This window comes from Montipora capricornis, chromosome 6 (genome assembly GCF_036669925.1).
Source record: "Montipora capricornis isolate CH-2021 chromosome 6, ASM3666992v2, whole genome shotgun sequence".
NCBI classification, from domain to species: Eukaryota; Metazoa; Cnidaria; class Anthozoa; order Scleractinia; family Acroporidae; genus Montipora; species Montipora capricornis.
In genome coordinates, this window is record NC_090888.1 from 38,881,869 (window position 1) to 38,906,230 (window position 24,362).

At 37.5% G+C, this 24,362-nt stretch overlaps 1 protein-coding gene across 3 annotated transcripts in view; it reads right to left on the bottom strand.

Moving 5' to 3' along the window:
* The window catches only part of LOC138052086 (type-1 angiotensin II receptor-associated protein-like), a 40,001-nt gene that overhangs the window by 9,936 nt on the left and 5,703 nt on the right, over window positions 1–24,362 (bottom strand). For all 3 annotated transcript variants that reach the window (XR_011132995.1, XM_068898447.1, XM_068898446.1), the window contains exons 3-7: window positions 19,395–19,506; window positions 12,472–12,550; window positions 10,752–10,794; window positions 6,007–6,034; window positions 3,703–3,772 (exon numbers count right to left, since the gene is read on the bottom strand). Coding sequence is in view for 2 of the 3 variants with exons in the window: in XM_068898447.1 (XP_068754548.1) it covers window positions 3,703–3,772; window positions 6,007–6,034; window positions 10,752–10,794; window positions 12,472–12,550; window positions 19,395–19,506 (332 nt within the window). In the remaining variant the exon portion in view is untranslated. The remainder of the gene's footprint in view (window positions 1–3,702; window positions 3,773–6,006; window positions 6,035–10,751; window positions 10,795–12,471; window positions 12,551–19,394; window positions 19,507–24,362) is intronic.

A 24,362-nucleotide genomic window follows, 5' to 3' on the forward strand; every position in this document is an offset into this window, starting at 1 on the left:
AAAAACAAAAGGGGTCTTTTAAGAAACAGAATGAAACGGGAAATTACTCCGTGCATTAATTCTCTACTGAAATAATTTGCTGTGACAGTAATAATTATTGTGCACTGTTGACAGATGTACATACATATACTTTATTTAAGGTATCAAAAACAAATAAATACAAGTAATACCCAAAAAAGGAAGTTTTATAGGTTAACTCTATGTAAATAAACTTCCAAAACAAAATACCAAGATATATGTTTACAAGTGGAACCGTAGAAATACACATGTATGATTTAAGAGCTATTTTAAAACGTCTCAAATTTCCTACCTCAACAACATTGGCAGGCAGGTCATTCCATTCGCGAATAATTTTAATGAAGAATGAATATTTATAACAATTACAGTTCGCCGATTTAACTTGTAGTTTGTAGTTATGATTGGACCTGGTACGTTTTGAAGCGAACTCAAAAAAGTCACGAAAACAAAGACTATTCAATCCAAATACAAGTTTATAGCATTCAATCAAAGAAAAATATAGTCTTCTGTCAGTCAACTGCGACAACACAACAGTTTACAGCGATCTTCATATGACATCTCTCCCCTTCGCTGGGATACAATGTAGCACAGGTTGGCGCTTCAAACACAGATAAACATCTTTTCCTTCATTTCAAACACCTTGAAACGCTTTTTGGTTAAGCATCCTTTTCATCTGGACGGTCACATATGTTATACACTTTTCCTGATTTAAGCACTCTTTTTTCTAAGATTAACTGCAAATCACAGGAAATCTTTTTTTGTGGAGGATGGAATAAAACAAAACTTGATTTTTCTATATTTAGTGAAAGCTTGTTAGAACGAAGCCAATGGTGCACATACTGACATTGTTTAGTTCATCGTTAATTTTATATTGTAGAATATTTTTGTCTTTGCGTCAAAAAAAGAGATTAGCGCACATCACCAGCAAAAAGGTGAAAGTCAAAAAGTGTTGAACAAAGAGGAAAGTCATTAATACAATTTTTATTATGATAGTAAAAAAAGAATTGGACCCAGGACTGTTCCCTGAGGTATACCACAGGATATTCTAGTAAGGTCAGACTGTTTGCCATTAACAGTAACAAACTGTTGGCGATTGGTAAGATATGAAGTAAACCAGTCTTTAGCAGTACCCCTTACGCCATAGAAATCAAGTTTTTCAATAAGAATAGCATGATCTACAGTGTCAAATGGCGTTACTCAAGTCTAGGAAAATACCACATGATAGATCACCTTGATCAATTGCCTGTTGAACTTTGTCAGTAATACTACGAATGGCAAAGTCAGTTGAATGTTTAGAACGGAAGCCAAACTGACCTTGAAAAAGCATCTTTACCTTTTCTAAAAAATTAATTATAAAAGTCTACTGGACACAATTTTTTCTACAAGCTTATTGAAGGTACATGTAGAAAGTAAAGAGATTGGGCGATAATTAGACAGGTCAGTATGAATCTTTTTTATGAATGAGAATTACATTTGCAACCTTGAACTGGCAAGGTTGTTCAATTTCAACACCAATAACCAGCTTATTCGTATCTTCATCTTCTAACACTGGTATCCCTTGGAATTTCTAGGCACTCTCTCCTCAAGTACTGTTCCAGTTCATTACAGGCAACTATCAGTTTCTTGACCAGAAAATCTAGTGTATTTACTGCAGATTTCAAGTGTGTTCTCCTTTTTGACTTCTTCACACTCCTTTTCTTGTTCAGTGAGTTTGTCAGAACTTCAATGCATTTTTGGTTTGCCGGCTCTTCAATAAAAGATTTAAGCTCAGCAATCTCATCTTTCAATGGAGCAAGCTTTTTGTTGAAATTTGCTTGTAGTTCATCCACAGTTAAATGATTTGCAGACATATTAACACAGAAATGACATTTAGGCAAACTTAAGACAGAAAGAAATAAGTAAAATTTAATGTTTAAAAAATGTTAGAATGTTGCACGAAGAAAAACATGGCCATGTTTTTTCACCACTGCTGACTGAGGCATTGGGCAAGTGTTAGTGGGATCAGATTTGTTACTGTTGCAGTTAATTTTTGTTTTCAGTTAATTTTTATTTTCAACTAGTTGGTGTTTTTCTAACTAGGTGATTTTATTTTTAACTAGGTAATATTTTTTTAACCAGGTAACGTTTTTTAAACTAGGTAAATTTTTCAAAAAATGGGTAAAATTTTTCTGTTGGGTGCTATCAAAGACCAACAAAATTAATTTTATAGTGATTAGGGTCAAATGCTCAGCTTAGTGATTTGGGTTACTGAGCACTCACTTTGAAATTATGGTTATTTGCTCTTTCTTGTAAGGTTAGGGACACTGCCTGCATTTTAGCAATTAGGGCTAATTAGCTTAATCAGTGATTAGGGTTATGCACTGTCTTATGTGAAACAGTTATTATTCCAGGAGGTGTATGACAACTGCAGACTGTCTACAGATATCGCTAATAAACAGTCTTTACAAATACACTGGTAAGTCTAAGCACCCATTTGATTATAAGCGCTGATAAGCAGTATTTAAGTCAAAGCACCCATTTTAAAATGGTTAGCTTTCAATAATTAGGATTAGTCTGCAAGTGTCAGACACTGCATTCCAGCTAGGTAAGGGATTGGCACACATTGTAGTGATTGGAGTAATCACTCACTTGAAGTGTTTAGTCTAAAACAACTGTTGTCTTGGTCATTGGGTTAAGACTATTGGTTGATGGTTATTGGAAGTAAAGAATTCTTTCACTTGTTGGATAAAGAGGTTAGATTGTAAAGAAGCTGTGGTGCTGTGTCAGGAAAATGAAACAAAGAAAAGGGTTTATCAAGTGAGTTGATATGGTAAAAAATTGACCAATGTAAAGAAATTTGAAAGCTGATGTTTTGAGCATTAGCCCTTCATCAGAGCTAAACCCTTTTCTGTCTTTTACAAAGTAGGACTACTTTTTGTAATGAAAAAACAGTGATCTTCTTTAAGGATTCCTTTGTCAATTTAACTTGTTTAAAACAAGATTCATAAAATTAATATTTGTCTCTCAGATTTTCAATCAACAAGAGCAGTCTATACAACTACTGGAAAGTAACTACATTACAATCATTATGACGTTACAATCATTATGGTATTATTTGTTTGTACTGTTACAATATTAATAAACTTCAATTTATCTTCAAAGGAAATTCAGCTCATTTTGCAAAATCATTTGTTTACAATCTGATGTAAAGAAATTTCTTGGGAATAAATCAAAAGTAATATAATTTATCAGCACTGCAAAGATCTCAGAATCTTGTAGGAGAAATAAGTCATTGGATTTTTCTAAACTTGGTCATTATTTGAGCAGAATGTTTTTCAATATCAGTGATTTTTCCTAAGAGCAAGACTAGTACTGTTGGGATACATGGTGACCTTTTACCATTCAGTCGATCTCCATCAAAGAGAGGAATGTTGGAGCTGCCATTGGTTGGTGGGCATTTTCAAACCATAGGATAAGCACATTTTGACGAGTGGGTTGATTTCTGTATAACTTCTTGAAGCCACTTTTTCATACTTTTTAAAAAAAATCACTTACTTAAAAAAATTAACTAGCTTATTATAATAAAAAAAATTACCTAGATAAAAAAAAAATGACTGAAACGAAAAGTTAACTGCAACATTACGATAACTGACAAAAAAAAATTCTTGTTTCCATTAGTTGTAATATAAAAATAAAACTAATTACCTGTCCAACTATAATCTTGTATTCCTCCTCTACTGCGATGATTTTGAAAGATAAGTAGGCATGAAAGGGGCTGCAAACAAAGAGTGAATAATAAGCCAGCATTAAAAGTTTACAAAATTGCAAGATAGATAGACAGACAGATACACTGTAGTTTATTTAAAATCGCATCGCAGCCCGGGGGCTGAATTAATTATTTTTTTACAAATTGTAAAAATCAAGATAAATATAATTACAATAGGTTATTTAATAAAAAAAACAAAAACAAAAAAAGCAACAACAAAAGACGTTTCCATCCTTACACTTAAAAATTTTTAAGAAACAGTCTAGGACTTGTGCGAAGATGCATTGCATTGCCGGGCCATTGAAAATATAAAAGTGTTATTAGTCCTGTTAGTGATGACACAAGGTAAAATGAAAGGGCGATTGTTTTGTGGCAGTAAACTGTTTAGCTTATGATTTGGGTCAGCTAATAATAATTTATTATGTCATCAAACAGTTTACTGCATAGCAGACTACAGTGCTTGGCTATTGGCGTTATGCCCAAAAATTCGCAGGCTTTGTTGTCGCTTGTGCTGGACAAAATTTCTCAATACGCATAAGCTCATTCTTTAGATATTGCGGAAGGGCGTGGTAAAATACTGGTACAGCATAGTCTACTTTGGATCTTACGCACGATAGATAGAAGAGAACTAGGTCTGAAGGAGGCAGTCAAGCCTGTTTGAGCTACACTAAGAAATAGAATTTCCTACTTGCTTTCTTGACTACCCCATTCACATGGACGTTCCAAGTTAGGTTGTCTTAGCCCTTGTAACTTGGTGCTATTGAGCACTTCGACACAGGTACTACTTGCCTAATGAATGTACTTAAACATACCTCCTTCTCAGACGAGAATATTGTTTCAGAAAGAATGATAAATGACACATATAAATGAAAGTGCCATTCTTTCTTCAGAGTTTGAAAGTGCCTTTGCTTAACAACTGCTTTGCACAATTTTGAGGTTTTATTTTTATCCAAAGGTTGTTTATTTTGAGTGTAAGTTTTGGATTTCCAGTTTGCCATTACTCATGCTCAAAACTGCCCAACTGGACTTCAGAGGGTTGGATCGAGGAAAAGTGACTCTCTAGCTTCAAACTTCAGCGTGTAACTTTAAGAATGAGACTTGTACCAGGCTCCCGACATGCAAAATAATGCCTTGATCTTCGAATGTTTATGAAATCGAAGGTGACAAAGGTTCTTTAGGGTTAATCATCTTAAAAATGGTGTATTTAAGCAGGAATTCCTAAGAAACTAGTTGATTTATGTTTTATTTTATGAATGTTGTGCGTTCTTTTGTGAATTATGCGATTTTTCATTAATTGTGCGATCAGACGCGATTTGAGGTCGATTCTGTGAAATCACACCTTCGCGTAATATCAGAAGGCCTGAAGTGAAAGGTCACTATATGCCTACCCAGTGTACCTACTCAGATACCGTTGAATTTCAAAACACAGCAGCGGAAACTCATAGATTTCTTTTCAAAATGTAGAGTGGCTGATTTATTGCAACCATTAGTTCTAAGCAAAAATTTAGCCAAGATTTTATAATGCTGATTCTTAAATTCATGTTGTTTTCTCCCAAAATTTTGTTGATGACATACCGGTATTTTTGTGTTAAATTTTTTGTAACTTTAAACCCAACTGAAAGTAGGAACTTGCTGTGAAGAATAAGGATTTGCTAACAGTAACTATGACTTGTGTTTTTCAAGAGCAAAAAGTTCCTCAGTGTCCTGAAGAAACAGTGCAATTTGTCTCATAAATGGAATGTTTTGACAGATTCAGTATTTCTGTATTAAAATTTTGAGGAAATTAATTTTCCTTTTACGTGGAAATCATTACATTAAGACATATACTTAACATTGAAAAAGTAGACAAATGTGTTTAAGTTTTTTCCCATATTCAAGCCTTTCACTTGTTAATTTAAAATTCCAGACCGTGTGTTTGAGACCAGGCACATGTAACACATGGCATTTAAAGTTAACCTAGCAATAGAGTCTGACAGAAAGATTTTTATAAAAATAATATTACCGGGTATTAATAATAACACATGACTGGCCAAACTTGCATTCTTGCATAATTTGTCCATTTTAATTATAGTTAATTCTTTCTCTCAACACCTTCATTAGATTCCACTACAATTACTTGCATAAAGCATATCTACTAGGTTCTTTATATTCTTAGCACAATTAATTTTTTGATAATCAGATGAAAAACTTTGCTATTTTCCTGATATAATTTCAAAAGAATTTCCTAAATGCTTTAACCTCACCTTCAAAATTAAGCTCAAAATAGCCATTCTAGAGAAATAGGAAAAACGTTAAGGAAACAACAGGATAATACAACTGGTAAAAAGTCAAGTATGTTTTAGGTAAAGAACTGTGCAATGCTTTTAACCTACCCTGCATGACTGCAAACGTTAAGGTGAGACATTTAAATACACCTCAGATCAGTATTACTTGGGCATAAAATTAATGCCAAAGATTAAACCCTGTAAAGTCAGATCTTTCCATAGGACCTGTACGTAGTAGAGTGCTTTAGGACCCAGAACTCCTAACTAGGGCAAGAATGCCTGACAATTGTGGCGAATGAGCACAAGGCGTGATAAAGAAATAAATGTTAACAGTTTGAGTTTATAATCCAATCTAATCTGTCCGTATTTCCAACAAGCTCAATCCACAGCATTGGCAAATTCTGAGGATAAATACACTCCCAAGGGAAAACAAAACCAACAGGACTTTTGCGACAAAACATGGATGATCGTGAAAGAAACCACATTAAAACATTTGATTGCCACTGCGACCAAAACACGTTTGGTTCAAGAAAGAAGTGATTACCAACAGCATATGAAATGTTTGCAGATGAAAAAGGCCTGATCTTCAATGAGAAAAAAGCAAACAACCAACAAAAGAGATGCATTACAGTGTATTTCTGCCTCTAGGGGCAACAGATGTTCAAGATATCTTCTTCACTCTCCCAAACACAGGAGACGCAAATTTGGACTACAAGAAAGCGGTGGAAGCGCTGAGTGCATACATGTACTTTGTTCCAAAGGTCAACATGACGTATGCCAGGCAATGCTTCAGACATCTTCAGACACAAGCACCCAGGAAGACAATTCAACAGTTTGCCACTAGACTCAGAAGTGCAGTGAAAGATTGCAACTACAGAGTCTTCAGACACAGCCAACCAGATTTGTGATGAAATACTCTCACTGCAAGTGCAGTAATACGTACAGCTGTACTTTAAGAGAAAACTGCTGGAGGAAGGTTGTGGCCTAAACTTAAGAAGAGTGCTTGAAATAGCTGAAAATTGCAAAAAAGTCGACAATCAGCTTGCTGCAATGCGCCAAGAGGGAAAAGGAGAAATTCCACCAGTTATACGCTGCATTAACGTAAAGGAAACAAGAAGAGGCTCTGGTGAGAAGAACAAGTCACATTTTCTCCACAAAGACCTGAAACAGACCTGTTATCAATGCGGTAGACCTGGAGCATTTTGGCAGAGACTTGACGAGGCCAGCAAGAGGATGCTTTTGCCGTATATGTGGAATGGAGGGACAGTTCCAAGAGTGAGGCAAGACAAAGCAGAAGGGTGGTGTAAGAAAAACAACACAGGGATACCAAGAGGGGTGCTGCAAATATGGTCTATGGTCCAAGATAATGAACTAGAAGATACCCCAGTAAAATGCATTTCCAGTCAAAAATAAGAAGTCACTGTTGGAGGTTACAAGCTGAACATGATTGTGGATTTTGGATCAAGCACCAACATCATCAAGAAACAAACATGGCGGTGGCCATAAAGAAGAATAATTAAAGTGAAGTGCAAATCAGCTTGCTCAGATAGGAAACGCATCCACTGGATATAATAGGAACATTCTTTTGTGATGTCACTGCAGGAGAGAACTCTGTTAATGGTTGAGGTCACACTTGAGCTTTTTTTACCATAGTAAACGAAAGTTTACCATGGTAAATGGGTTTTTCAATGTGACCGGCTTTTCTCACTTTACCATGGTAAACGCAATTCTAGTCTGTTGCGTTAGCAACGGCGGTCGGATGAAAGCAAAGTTTACTATAGTAAAACAATCTGAAAAAGCATGGTTTATCTAGCGTTTATCTAAACTTTGTTTATTTAGGTGACATCTTGTCATGATTTTGAGAAGCATTTCGTGACTTTGCTGAATTTGCGTGTGCCCTCTATATACATGCGCTTTCTATCTCCTTCCCTCACAATCTTTTAACGAATAACGAAAACATGACAGGATTTTCATACATTTCTTCAAACCATCCTTGTGGTCTCGGATATACCCCCGCCACTCTCCTCCGTCTTGCTAAAGCTCCTCTCCTTCTTCTTCGCTTTTGTAATCTCTTAATTCTGGTCGTGAGAAGAGCATTGGTGAGATCAAATTGCCTCCTTTCAAAAACAAGGTAAAGAGCCAGAAATCTAAATCTCTGAGCTTTACGGATTGCAATGATAAGAAACAATAGAGCCACAATCGAAGCTACAACACGTTCACGATCCATGGCGCAGTCACGAAATATATTAAGTTGTTGTGTTAAGACTCACGCGACGGAACTCGAAAAATTCCTGTCTGTCATCAACTCGGCATTTGAGTAGCACTCTTGTGACAAGGAAACGTCTGGGAAATGTAAAAGTCAGCTTATGCGTTTTACCATAGTAAACTTTGCTTACCTTTTTTATACCATAGTTAAGGGTTTTTACCTTAGTAAACTGCTAAGTGTGACCTCAACCAATGCCGATTTTTTTTACGTGATCAACATTGAAGGAGATCCCCTGAGCACTAATATCGGAAACTGCAACAAATCTCGGGGTACTGAAGATAGGACTAGAAGTGGTGGCAGTTCACGCAAGCTCAAAGAATATGGTGAGATTCTGCAGGAAAAACACAATGACTTTCGAAAGCTGAAAGGTCAAGCGGTCAAGCTCCACATCGATCCAAACGTAAACCTGGCGGCTCAGCCAATAAGGAGGACCCCTTTCAGTCTTAGATGAAAGGTGAAGTAAAGATCCACGAACTGGTTGACCTTGACATCATAGAGCCAGCTCAAGGGCCAACCCCATTGGTCAACCTATTAGTTGTTGTCCCTAAGTCACAGGGCCTTTGCAAAGACATGTGCAGGGCAAACCAGGAGATAACAAGAGAGAGGCACCCAATCTCCACAGTTGACAGGATAATGCAGAGCTTAAATAGCAATAAGGTGTTCATTAAACTCGACTTAAAATGGGGCTACCACAAACCTCAACCACAATGTGCATCAATGCAGAGCCATGGGGTCAACTAGTCTACAAACAGTACTTTCCATGCAGTGGTGAGCTGTGCACAATTGGACAGTTGATACTCAGGGGTACAAGAATCATCATCCTGAAGAAACTCAGTCCAAGAATGTTATCCCTGGCTCATAAAGGCCATTTGGGTATTGGTGGGACTAAACAGAAGCTACATGTACACAGCAGAGTAGTAAGTGCTATAAACCAGACCATGGAGAGATTTGGCTGTCGATTTCTTAGGACAATTATCAACTGGCGAGTCCATTCTGGTTGTAGTCGACCATCATAGCCGTTATGACGAGGTTGACGTTTTAAGATCCACAGTAATTTTACTTCCAAGATTATCTCAAGCCTAGAGGGAATGTTCGCAAGATACGGCCTACCAGAGAGTCTGAAATCAGACAACGGACCTCATTTCATAGCGAAAGAATGCACAGAATACAAGGAGCAACAGGGCATCAGACACCATAGAGTTTAATACACCAAAGTGGCCCCAGGCAAATGGTGAAGTGGAGCATGAAAACAGCTTGCTGCTAAAACGCCTCCAGATTGCTCATGCTGAGAAGAAGAACTGGAAGAGAGAACTGACTAGCTTACCAACGTCTGCCACACCCAATGACAGGGGTAAGCCCAGCTGAATTGGTCTTTGGCCACAGAATACGTATGAAGCGTCCAGAGCTGAGTGACATACAAAGTTATGTAGAACAAGAGGTGCCTGACAGAGACAGCGAACAGAAGAGTAAGAGCAAAACCTATATGCAGACACAAGGAGAGGTGCAATGGACTCAGAAGTACTTCTGGGTGAGCAGGTTCTAGTTCAGTAGGAGAAAAGAGACAAGCTTTCAACTCGGTTCGACCCGAAAACCCATACACCGTCCTGAGCAAAAATGGCAACAGCTTGATTCTACGACCCCAAGAAGGAGTCCAGTACTCAAGCAGAAATACAGAAGCAGGAGGAACCCACCCAACTTCAAAGAGCAGTGCAGGAATGCTGTTGAACCCAGAATTCCAAAATAAAATGTTGTTGAACTCAGAGTTCCAAGTGCTATTGAGCCCAGAGTGCAAATTGTTCCTGAACCCGAAGTACCACTCAGGAGATCAAAGAGGCCAAGAGTGACACCAAGTTATCTAAAAGACTATTCTACTTAACCATCAAAGACACTCACAATAGTAATGGGGTAGAAACTTCGAGACATTATTATTGTTGACATGCATTTGAACACTCAAGGACATTGCATGTTTCTCATATTAAATAGAACTGTTTGTCATTTTTTATCAATACTTCAGCGTTAAGCTTATAATGCTGCCATCTGTTATCTACAAGGGAAGGAATGTAGCATTTCAGGACCCAGATCACCTAATATTTTAGGGCAAGAACGCCTGACTGTTGTAGTGAGTGAGCATCATTGAGTCACGATGAAGAAATAATATTAATGTTTACAATTTGAGTTTAGTCCGATGGAATCAGTCCTTGTTTCCGACACGCTTGGTCTACAACAGGTAGTTACGCAGCATTAAGCCCCCTCCTGCAATTCAAATATTGCAATAACAAACAACCTTCCAAAGATGTCAACAGTTAATACAATGTCTGTACACATACATGTACGTAAAGTATGATGAATGGACAGAGTTTCCTCCATGTCTCCCCACTGAACAAACACTACACAAACATCATGAGTTTACTATACTTCTCCATTGAACAGTTGGCATAACTGTGTTATCAAAGGATACCCAACACAAAATCTGTAGTGACTTTGACTACCCTGAAAGATAACTTGAAAGAGAAAGCAAAAAAGATCATAAACATTTAATGGTCCACTATGTCCAGAAATGCAAGCAATTACATGTAGATGCATGGCAATAATAATAATAATAATAATAATAATAATAATAATAATAATAATAATAATAATACACCTTATTCCAAAATGGCCACTGATTTATGCGCATACAAATTGGCCCTTGTTGCGTCTTCAAGACAAAATATTCTTTTGAATTTTAAGCTTAAGAACGAGGCATCAAGGGCTAACTTGAATAAAAACAAAAGAATATTTAAATGGCGGCCATTTTGGAAAAAGGTGTATTATTCTCATTACTATTATAATTAAAATTTTAATACCTGAGATATCATTGTCATGTAACCGATAACATTATTTATAATTAATGTTCTAACAGGTTGAGGGTCTACAGCCTTACTACTGATTGCATACTAAAGGTACAGTAACTGAAATTTAAACTTTACAGTTTATTATTTTGTGTATAAACGGTATCATGACAACCATATACATTTTGTAAACTACAGTGCTGTCAAACCATTATATAACGGCCACCCTCCAGTAGGTGGGCAATTTTCGAAGACCCGATTTTCCGCTCAATACATACAAACGCTGTAATTGTTACCTGCGTTACGTGGCCAACTCTATTAAGCGGCCACGGCCACCCTGTAGCAGTCGTATGTTTGTCTATCTTTGCTATTTTTACCTGTATTAAGCAGCCATCCTTGAATGGAAACTAAAGCCACATGCCATTTAATGCGGTATTTTATTGTTTAAAATGCGTTACCTCATCACTTTAAAGAAATGACATTTAGAAAGCTACAACGGTATAAGCTGATAATCGCCCATTTAGTATCGATAACGCTTTCCAGATGTATGACAGTTAACGACTTGATCTACAAACAAAAGTTTCAAATGCCAAAGCACCAGACGTACACATCTGACTTTTTTAAGTCGCCGTAATTCTTGCTCTATTACTTTAACTTGAATGAACAGTTTAATTATCTATAGTGCTACTTTTAATTACCAACATTTCTGTTATAACTGCACACTTAACGTGACAACTACGAAATGGCAGAATAAGATATTTTGTTGTGAACTGTAAGTCACTGAAATATGTACAGTACTGTAAACCATAGAAGACTAGAGGACAATGTATTGCACAGTACTTTTACACAATGTTACGTATGCTATACCGTTAAGTTACAAGTTGGCAACTTTGTTTAAAGTATTGATCGCCTGAAAGAGTGTTCATTGTCCTATTGTTTTCTTGCAGGACGTTTTTTGTATGATACTCCATTAAAATTGACATTACAGGAAGTTTTTTGTATGATACTCCATTAAAATTGACATTAGACCACACCCAGTGAGAAATTTTTTGTGATCCTGTATTAAGCGGCCAGTTCCTCAAGTCCCGAGGGTGGCTGTTATAATTAATTTTATACAGGTTTGACTGTACAAACAACACGCTGAATACGTTTGTTGATATCATCATGCAGCATCCACAATGGGAAGATGAAGCAATCTCAAACACTACTATTTTGATGACACAAATTTACTAGCTACATGTATGCTATAATGCTTATCATTAAATGAGTCCTTTTTCTCAATAAGGTACACTGTAAGAATAATCATTGTAAATGATTTCATTAATAAATTACATGTGGTTTACTCACATCTATGATGATCAGGATCATAATAGATTGCTATAACAATAATGTCTTGCAGGATTGTGAACAGCATACCACCTAAAAACTGGAAAAGGAAAGAACCAGAAAAAATAGTTTCAAAAGAAAACAGATGTTTTCATTTTTAAAAATTCTAGGATGTGAAATAACAATCATTCCACATTTAAAACTCAATGGCTCAGTAGAGCCATGGATACAAGTTAAGTATTAAGCGTGATTTACAAAAAGGGAACACAGATATTCAGTCAGATTCTTCTAACAGCTACCTTTAATATTATTCATTGCACAAGTTAATGCAAGAGACAAAGACATGTGAGAACATTAAAAGTGGTTGCATAACATTGATGACAGATGAACAATATATGTACCTATTATAACATCCCCTTGGTTTTGAAAGTTAAATGCTCCAGAAAAAGTCACACAGTGCCTGTTCTTAATCAACTGGTTCTTAATCAGCACTGTTAAATCAAACATCTTAAAAAAGAGAATGAAAGATGAGTCTCCAAGTTTCCTGAATGTCATATGAATCACTTGGTTAAATCAACAGTTAATCACAGATATACACATAGTCCTTGACATATTCAATTAAAGAAGGTGGTCGTTTTACTTAGACAAGTCTTGAGCGGGTTTCAGCCTGTACAGGAACTGGTGGTTTCTGTGGTGGAGGAAGTACTGCTGGTCGGCTTTCTGTTGTTGCCCCACTTTCAGGTGTTGCTACATCCACCTATTAATTTTAGGCAGGGCTGATTCTCCGCTTTTCTGAAAATTAATGACACAGATTTCTCCTTTGGGTGTTTCAAAAACGTGGGACGAGTCGTCCACCTTATGGGCCACTGTCACCTTCTGCCAAATGCGTTCATGTGTTGCGGTGATCTAGAAGTGCCAAATGAAAATCTTTCGACAGCTGTTTGGCTGTTTTGAATGCTGGGCATCTCGACTTTTCTACTGGACTTGCTGCTACCCAGGCAAATGGTAAGGTGCTTAAATTTCCATGACTTTGAGAAGTGTGCAAATTCTTGGGAGGAAAACTGAGGACCTTTGTCACTGATCACAGTGTCAGGAAAGCCGTATCTGGTGAAGTGGGTCTTCAGCTTCGTTATCACTGGCACAGTGGTCGCACACATACTAGGCAGCTATAACAGTAGTCAACCATGATGAGAAAGTCTTTGCCTTTGTAGGAGAACAGGTCAGTAGTGATCCATTCCCACAGTCTTGTCGGTATTTCAGAAAGTTTCTCAGTGTCTCCCTTGGCTGAGCGCAGTCATACTGCCTACACGTTCACCCCATACAACTAACTGTTTCCAATCATCTCTGCACACATGCCAGGCCAACATACACATTTTTTTGGTTTTATCAATGGAGTTGATAATGTAAATTGACCACCGTACAGTCATTCTAAAAGCTGACGTTTTGAGTGTCAGCCCTTTGTCAGAGCGAATAGAAGAATTATGGGTTATGTATATAGTAGAGTACGAGCTACGCTATTGATGGTAACATGGCAACGTGAAAAATAGGAATACATTAGTTAAATGTAAAGCATTCATTAATACTGTGAGGATTAAGGGTGCCGATTTGGAAGATAAATTTTTGTTCCAGATTCTTGCGGCTTTCCGTTGTACCTAGATGTAGGGAAAGGCCGCAGATAGCCATGTGTTTTTAAACACATGGCTATCTGCGCGATGCAGTTATGAGCTATGCTGTCAGTCGTTATTTGAGTCATATAACGACTGAAAGCATAGCTCATAACTGCATCGCGCAGTCACCTTAAAACACATCTGAGAGATGCGGCCAACCAACCACCCAAGTGAGCGAATGTGAGAATGATACACACACACTGTATGAAATGAAATGTTGATAGAAACCACTGAGAACTCGGAAAAATCAGTGGTTAGAGCATCTGACTAGATCACGGAGGGTCATGGGTTTGAATCCATTTGTGGCTCGGATTTTTGCGAGTTCCCAGTGGGTTCTATCAACGCTTCATTTCATATCATTTATGTGTTTATCATTCTCACATTCGCTTAATTAAAAGAAAACGCATAAAAATTGTATCAGTTAACAATGATAAAAATAATCAGCTACTATTTAAAAAGTCTTCAATTAATCTTGATCTGAGATGAAATTTAAAAGAGGACACAGATTCCAAAGATTTTAAGTTTTGACTAAGATTGTTCCATGAGTCCACTGCTCAATAATAAAAGGTTTTCTGCCCAGTGGCTGTTCTATACTTGTAAAGGAATATTCAAGAGCCCTGCATTCCGGGTTGTGTGCTAGGAAACCTCAAAACGAGTTTCAAAGTGATTACTAAGGTAGTATGGTGCACATCCAGTCATACATTTAAACACTAAAATGACGCCACGAAAGTGTAAACGTTGTTTAACAGACAACCAGAGCTGGTGAAATATGATCGAATCTTCTTGTACCTATGATTATACGCGCGGCAAAGTTTTAGACCAATTTCAATTTAGCGATATTCTTTCCTAATGTGCTTGACCATACAGATGAGCAGTAAAACAGCTTACTGAATACGCATGCTTGATGAACCTAATCCAACCAAGGCTCGACATACAGGATGAAACATTTTTTTAAAAATATGAGTTTCAAAATTGAGGTTTGGATCGAGTGTAACCCCAAGGTCCTTAGCGAATGATGCTGGAGTAAGTTCTTTTCCCATTACAGTTATTTTAAAATCGGGAAGTTTTGCAGTCAGTTGTCTACTTCTGAACACCATAAGCTTCGTTTTTCCAGATTTAACAGAAGAAAATTATCAAAACACCAGTTACGTATAAGGAGAAGTGGCTAATGGTCGCTGTGCACAAGGGTGCTTCTACCAAACATGTACAGATGGAATCGCTCCAGAGCATAGACGATGGGGTGTGGCATAGATCAGAATGTCATTGGCGATGTTTAGAACACCTCCAATACCTTCTAACACCTGACTGACACATTTCTGAAAGATCTCTAGCTGATCTGAGGATACAGACAATCCAAACGATAACCTCAACCAACGGTATCTTCCGTAAGGGGTCCTAAAGGTCGTCAGCAGACTAGATTCTTCATCGAGGAAGTAATGCCAGAAACCCGATCAAAAGATCCTCTGTAGAGAAGACTTAAGCCTTGGATAGCTTGGGCAGTATTTCATTGAGAACCGGCAGTTTCTTGCTTCAGAGCTTTGTAGAAGGGTCTTGGATCCACAGAGATCCTGAGGGCACCTGACATCTTGGTACAAGACTGTTAACCCAGGGAGCCGGTTGGTGAATGGGAGAAACACTCTTCTCATCCACTAGCTTGGTCAGTTCTTCCTTACATTTTCAGAGCTGTGGGGATTTGCTGTGGACGTAAGATGACCGGTACTGCATTTGCTTCCACTTCAAGGTGGACGTTTCGAGGAAAGGATCCTACCAGGTGATCGGATGCCTTGGAAAATTGCTCAAGATATTTTCATCAGCTGCATTAAGTACTTCCACCTCTGCCTGCTGTGGACGGGTAGGCGTTGTTGTCATAAAATCATTGATGCTGACTGTAACCAGCTTAATGTGCTGGGCTGACTGTGCCCTTATAAGAGGTGTAAGATTTTCCTTTACAGCGACAAATTTGACCAAATACTTTTTCAGATTCTTGAGATTTCGAAGTTCCATCCGCGTTGATCCAAGGGTTATTTTCTATTTCTGTTTTATTCCATGTCACTAGTCGTTTTGTTGTCGGCACTAAGGTAATGACATTTATTGATGCACAGCAGTCGATTTGGAATTCGACAGCTTAGCTTTCGATTCCATAATTGAGTAAATTTGTTTCGTATACCCTGATGTTGGCGGACTTTCAGAGTTTACTGGGATGACTGTAGTTGTGATGCTTGTGATAATATCAACATTGCTGGAGTCAGAGTCGGACTCAAAGGGTTCTTTGACAGATGTCTCAATCTGTTTAACCCTGGTGTCAGAGCGTTGTGATATCTTTAGTTTGCGACAAGTATTTACGAAATGGTTTTGGTCTCCGCAGTTTGAGCATTTGGTACCCCTGGCGGCTGGACATTTCTCTTCCTTGAGAACATGCTCTCCATGGCAAAATCTACACGTTTTCTTGTTCCCATTTTGTTGGCATGTGCAGCTTCTGTTTGGAGGTGTGGCCCGTGACTCGTGTTGGTGGCGCTTGTTTACTTCTTCAATTTTGCTGCCTGAAATCACTTGAAGCTGTGAACTGATTGCTTCGGAACTTCAGAACAGATATTCAGACAGATTCTTAATCCATTGCACAAGTCAATGCGAGAGACAAAGACATGTGAGAACATGAAAAGTGATTGCATAACACTGATGACGGATGAACAATACCTACTGTAACACAAGTCTCATTTGAAGTAAAGTTTACATACAAATGCATACAACATACTCTCTGTTTTGAGTGCTACTATGACCAAAAAATCAGTCTTCCTCTTTTTCTTTGGATTTCAAATCTATGTTAACTAAACACTTTAAATTATGTAAGTGACCCAAGTTTTGCCTTGATTTCAGAAAGACACTGTCCTGTTCCTTTTAAGTAGAATTTCCCTATTTTACCGCCATTACTAATTTTAAAATCTTGAGAGAGCTGAATAAAGCAGAAAATGATGTGCAATGCGTATGATTGTGGCAGAATTAAAATGCAGCACATGAGTTTCAGGTTTTCAGACTTTCTGACTTGTGTTTTGCATCTACGTGTATATATGAAGCTGTATTTACACGCTGAAATTTTAAGATAGTGAGTGATGTCACTTTTCCCTAGATCCAACCCTCTTTAATAGATCCAATCAATCAGCTTTGAACGTGAATAATGGCAGACTGTAAAATTCAAAACTTACACTCAAAGTAAAAAGCCTTTGGATAAAAGTCAAAGCCCAAAATGTTGCCAGACAGGTATTACTCAAACACACTTAATGAGCTTTCAAAACCTAGGGAAACGAAGTATTTCTAACTAATACTCTATGTATTCCTATTCTGGAATAGGTCAACCGAACGCACCCTAAGTCAATGATCGAGGGAATGGATCGCGCTCCAAAGGTACCGGTATTACAATTTTGCTCCATTATCTCCAAATTGAAACAAAATTCATGACGAGAAACAAAATAATTTTTTATCGCTTTATTTATTTTACCAAAAGTTGCGGCAAAATCCCAACTGCTAACCCTTTTATTTCAACGGTGAAAGCTGCTCGCAAATTGGTGACTCCTCCTTGTATTTTAATCACAAAGGGCAAAAATTCAGTCACAAATGCGATTGTATTGGTTGCAATTTCGATTACGGATTTACCGTAAGCATGTAAATACATCGGACGGGCCTAATTATTAATTTTATAACTTGTTTAAAACCGCATAATCCGGTGTAACTTTCGCATAATCAACGCATGTTTCCACATAATATGGCCAAAAATTTCGGCGTAATCTTTAATTTTTTTCCACATCCTATCAGAAGCCATGAAACACTAAGTCTGCAGGGTTGATGTGCTGCCAAAACGACACATTGTGATAGTGATTATGATGTCACCATAGCAACATACTCCTTACCAGACCTCTACCTTCCCGAAATGAAAAATGCCTTCTTTGTTGCACCAGAGTCTAACAGACTTCCTTGTGCTTATGCTGTGTAATGTCCATATTCGCTCACACCCACTGAATGAACATCAAGAGCAAATAACCCTTATTGGGGAGGGAAACTCTGATTTTACCCTTTGGATGGAGATTGCATTGCATTGCTATGGAAACGTCACAGTGGGCCATATCATGGAACTTTGTAATGAGTATAAGAACTGCAAAAAGTTTCAGTTCTACACAGAGAACATCTTTAGAGATAGTCCATTTTTTGTGATTTTACATCACTTTGTGTCCATCATGTGACGTCACAAGTCGTATAATTTGCATAAATCCAAATATTCAATAATTGGGCAACCAAGAGTGCTATTACAATAAAGTAAACACCATTCTTCATTATATGGAAAGCTCTTTCGAACAAGCTAATAAAACATTTTGTGTATTATGCACTTTAAGCCAATCATGTTTGAGGACTTCACACACCAAAACTGTACACTGGATAGCCAGTATAAGTCAGTTACTCGCAACAGCACCACATGTTGAAAGCAACGTCTGCTATTTCAGAGCATGACCCCACAACACATTTAGGTACACTGGACACCAAGCCTGCTTTGGAATGAAGTTGAATGTATCGATTGTGATCAATCCTCAATATTATTTTGGTAAACATGCAGGGTCAAATAGGCCATTCACATAAGACTTTAATATTAAACTGTCAACATCAACAGGGACAGTTGAATGGGAATGCCAGAAGCATGGACACCAATGATTAAGGAACACAACAACAGAAGAGCTTTGGGACAGTGGCCCACCGAGGGAGGGATTCACACAAAAAGAAAGGATTTTTTAAAAAACACCAAATACAGCTGTGGAAAACCAACAATCACAACAGAGCACCATACTTTAGTAAGGTGATGTTTAACTAGATTATATTATGGCCTGAAGGAGACTAGTTAATTTATACAGTCGAAAAGACAATCTACAGTGTACATGTAAACCACAAGTGACAACATCACAAGACAACAGATAGTACTTTAGTATTAATTAGTGTACTTCACCATCGTGATAAAAAACCAAAACTACATTTTCTTTGGTTCATGTAATGTCAAAGCAGCAAATAACAGGGGCGGATTTTTCTTAGGAGGGGGGGGCACCACTTAAGAATGGCATAACTGTAGCTGACTGGAGACTTTCCTTTTGTTTTCTGTTTTTTTTTTTTTGTTTTTTTGCATCTAATACCAGTTGTATTAGAAAGCAGCAAGCCATCTTGTGGAAGAATGAGGGTGGGGGGAAGAAGGCACACCCCCTGCACCCTCCCGCTAGATCCGCCCCTGAATAATGAGACTCATACCATCTGTGATGCATCTTCATTTTCTGGTGAGGCCACGGCCCAAACTCCAACAGCAAGTACAAGTAAGTTACAAAAAAGATATGTACCAGGCAGCCAGCCTATCTGATCTCCCCTTAAATTGAAAACAAAGATAAAGCTATATGAACCAATTGAAAGCATACCCAGGTTCTTAGTATGTTTGCCTAAATATTTCCCCAGCATAATTATTTCTTACAAACAGGATTTTATAAACCCAACTGTATAGTATTGCCATACGCGACTTGCCTACCATAACTATTAACCCGAGCGAACAAGAGCTAGGGTAACGCAAACTTTTTCTCTGTTGCTTCTCTACTCTACTCAGAGAGCTTCGCCCTTTTTCTTTCAAAAAATCAACAATTGGTTTTCTACCTTGATTTGTAATAGGGCACTGTACTCAGCTATATACAGCTTATTTCCTGTAGTAATCTTAGATTATTGAAGTGTGTTAGATGGTCGCTTTGGAGAAGGGTACTAGGAAGAAACAATCTTATAGGACTGAAGCTAGGGGATATGAAAATGTAATTCTTGAGAGGGTTTTAATAAGTGCCTGGAGTACTATGACTACGTGGCAGGATTGAAATACTTTGCCCTTGGCTAGACTCTGAAGCATAAGTAAGCGGGTGCATTCTGTTTGATTTAACAAGGTAAGTTGTGGTCAAAATAACTACAAATCGTTTCTGAGGAAATGATACAACATAAGTTACTGTAGCTGCCTGAGATAACATGCGGTTACTAGTATAATAATATACGTGAAAAAAAATTACTAGATTCTGATTGGCTGAGAGCAGTGTAGTTCAAGTGTTACATAACACAATGCAAAAAGTGTAATACCAGTGCAAATTACACATCAAAATTCTGGATTATGATTGGCTAATAAACAATAGGGTTTAGGGTCAAATCTTTTGTTTTCAAATCAAGCACACGCCTTGGATGGCGCAATTTATGGCGCAATTTTTCCCCGATTGCATGATACACTAACTGACCCAAGTTTTAAGTTCTGATTTTAAAAAGACACCTGTCTATTTTAACTGGAATTTTCTTATTTATTGGTCCGCCATTACTAACTTTAAAATCTTGAGAGAGCTGGGTGGAGGAGAAAATGACGTCAAAGACTCACTAGTTTAAGAATGCAATGCGTGTGTACGCGGCCGAATTAATATGCAGCACGGGAGTTTCGGGCTTTCAGACTTTTAAACCCGTGTTTTGCATATGTAATAAATTGCGTTTACACGCTGAATTTTAAGCTAGTGAGTAAATGACGTCATTTTCTCTAGATCCAACCCTCTGAGGTCCAATCGGCCAGTTTTGAACGTGAGTAATGGCGTACCGTGAAATCCAAAATTTAGACTCAAAATAAACAGCCTTTGGATAAAACTCAAAGCTCAAAATTTTGCCAGTTAGGTGTTAAGCAAACACGCTTTCAAAATCTGAAGAAAAAAAGGAAATGATTTTTTGATCATAGTACCACTTTAACCATCTCGAATTTTTTCATGTAGATTATAAATTAGTAAGTAATCACATGATTTTTCTCATGCAATTTGGAATAAATAAGCACTTGTAAATTTTTTCAAAGACTAGAAATTACATTGGCCCTACTGGCTCGTGCAATTTTAGTCGTCTTTGATTTAAATTTACTTGTGCTTATTTCTTTCAAATTGCACTCGAAATCATGTGATCTATACAAATACTAAACCCACAAAGATTGAAGAAAATTTCAAAAGTAGCAAATTGTCATAAAAGTTGGAAAAAATTAATCATTTCCAAGTTCACTTCAACTTCTTTTTCAAATCAAGTTAAAACGTGAATTGTTGCAGCAGTTATTAGTTCCAATTTTTGTGTGAATAAAGAACAGTACTTAATAAACATGAGAAAGACAGTGGTCAATTTTTTAATATCAGCCACATCACCCCCTGCCGAAAAAAAAAAAAAAACCCTCTTAGACAGCTACTGTACCTAGTTAAAAAATATTATATTTACCTGGTTAAAAAATGTAACAAGGTTCCTAGTCAAAAAAATACCGGACAAAATTTGTTAAATACAACATATACAGTGTACAACACAGGATTGCCTTTCATAGACGCCATCATTTATGCCTTGTATACGCAATGCCTTTCTTAGACTTGCCACAAGTCGACCTCACGATAACCCCAGAAGAAAATGTTTCGGCGAGCGAATCGTGATTTTTCGTACGCGAAGTGAATGTTCCACGCGTATCTAGACGAAGGACTTTTCGAAAGTCTATGCCTTTCTTTCAATGGGAAGATCTGACTCCTCATATTTATCAGAATAATAAATAGTTCTCTGGAATAATATCGCATTGCATCTGCGTGACTACCTTTAAGGTACCAAAAACAGGTAACTAATTGTTGCTGTGCCAAACTGAGCCGGCTTTTGGTTGAAGGGTACCCTCACTGTGAATGCCAATTCTTCAAGGACAATTTCAGAAATGATCTCCAACAATGTACCCAGAGCAATCTTTCTTTTCTCTTAATCTACTCTACCTACATGTATCCCTTTAATTTCTCAAAAGATTTTCATTATCATTATTTATATCAACATAGAGGGTAAAATTATTAAATGTTGATTGGCTGAGACAAGGACCTTTTCATTAATTTTGGTAATTGCCCCAGGCAAAATTACTTTCACTCCAGGCGTTTTTATACGAGAGACGCATAACCTGTCTCTCGTGTTATCCGTCTAGACTAGAGTAAACACAGGATGAACGATATACTTGTAACGCATTATCCATCTGCACAAACTTGGGCAGACATTTGTGTTTTACAGTTCACTGAAACTAACTGAACATTGAAATGGCTTCCTGCAAAATTGCACAAAAACGTGCATTTCTGACCTCCTTAATAAACAAAACTTTTATCAACAAATAATTGTGTCTCCTTTTAAAATTAAGGATTAATCACCCAAGGCATATTTTCAGAAGTTGCACAAACTGCCCTTGTGATATATTAATCCTTAATTTTACTCAGCCCTATGTGATTACCTGTTATAATTGCACATCATTATTATTATTAACTAAATTATTATGATTCTTCTTCTTAGATCTTCTTCTTCCTATCATTATCCTTTCATTTGCCACTGAAAAAAGCTTGATCAGCACGTGCAAAGACAATTGAAGATTATGTGCCATTGTAAAAGTCCTTGCAGAAGTAAACTCAGAGCCAGGGTTCATTATCAATCAAATTTTCAATCACGCTTTATGATAAACTTAGACAAAATGTGGCTGTTGTATGGTGCTTTTAGTATGTCCAGGTCAAATTATACTAAAGGGGGAAAATGCACCAATTTTTTCCTGGGTCATTTTGTACCATAACAATAAAATTAGCCTGCTAAATTAAAATTTGATAATAGCAGTCTATGAGGTACCCAAAAAAATAAAAATAAATCATTACTAGTTCTGTTATTTACCCATTAACTCCTATAAGCAAGACTTGATAGATTCTACTTTGTCTAATGCCTGGAGATCTTACTCATTAGGGGTGCAGGGATGACGCAGTGGTGAGAGCACTCACCTCTCCCACCAATGTGGCCTGGGTTTGATTCGCAGACTCTGCGTCATATGTGGGTTGAGTTTGGTGGTTCTCTACTTTGCCCCGAGAGTTTTCTCTGGGTACTCTGGTTTCCCCTCTCCACAAAAACCAACATTTGACTTGATTTGCGTTAATTGTACTAATTTCGGTTTACAGTGTCCCCAATTAGTGTTCCAGCGCTAGAACAACTAGACACTTAAATAAAGTTCGTTTTTCTTTCCTTTTCCTTTCCCTTCATCAGTGTGGGGCAGTTCAGGAATCAGTGAGTTAAGTAGTGCTGCCATGACCAAAAATAAGAATTTATCCTTCTTTTTCTTTGGATTTCACCATTTTAACAACCATTAACCCATTGATTCCCGGGAGTGAGACTTAATCGATTTGACTGACTGTCTAGCGCCACACAAATTTTACTCATCAATGAGGGGCAGTTCAGGAGCCAATGGGTTAACTAAACACTATAAAGTACAGTACCGCCTAGAAGTATTGACCCCTAGGGATGAGGCAATACCTCGTCTTTGCCGCAGGTAGTGGATGCGCGGCACCGAGGTATGCAAATTTTTTTCCCTCGGTAAAACCGAGGTGCACTTTGCCGCGGCAAATTTGCCGCGGGAGAAAAGACGAGGCTTGCCGCGGGAAAGAACGATGATCTGTTGCTCTTGTATAATAAGCGGAAGACTGTCAAATTTTATATCTCATGGTGTGAAGAATCGATTCTTAATGCAAGAAATTGTAATCAAAATGAGAAAGTGTGCCATTTACGTAAGGACTCAAATTTTATAATCTTTACATAATGTAAAACTGAAGACTTCTTTAAAGATACAGTGTAAGCGACAGCTTGATTATCCAGCCAACGCAACACTCGTTGTTCTCCAGGTTGTAATACTGTATGTGTGCGTGAGAAATTATTTGTTTGGTTTTGAAAAAGGTTCAATTGTATCTCTTTTCGGCTAAGCCTGATCGACTTTATTTTATTTGGAGACCTGAAATTCAAACTTGTGCGATTGCCTTCGTTTCATCATCGCCATTTTGGTTATTAAAAAGCAGGTATTCCTTCCACATACATTGTATTATTGTTAAACTTGTCAAATTTCAATTTTAATCGCAACATTCTTCTGAGGCATCGGAGCCTTTGTCGGTACTATTTTGAGACCAAACGTACCGATGAATAATTTAAGAATGTTTTTTTTTTTCATCGCTTTTCATCGGCAATAAATTGTTTTATCATAGCAATTGCAGCAAAATGGGAGTTAGGTATCATCAAGTTTGGATTCGAGTTCGAGTTCGAGTTGGACTTCGAGTTGGACTTCGAGTTAGGGTTCGAGTTGGACTTCGAGTTCGAGTTGCGCTTCGAGTTGGACTTCGAGTTGCGCTTCGAGTTAATAATTAAAACGCAAGTACATAA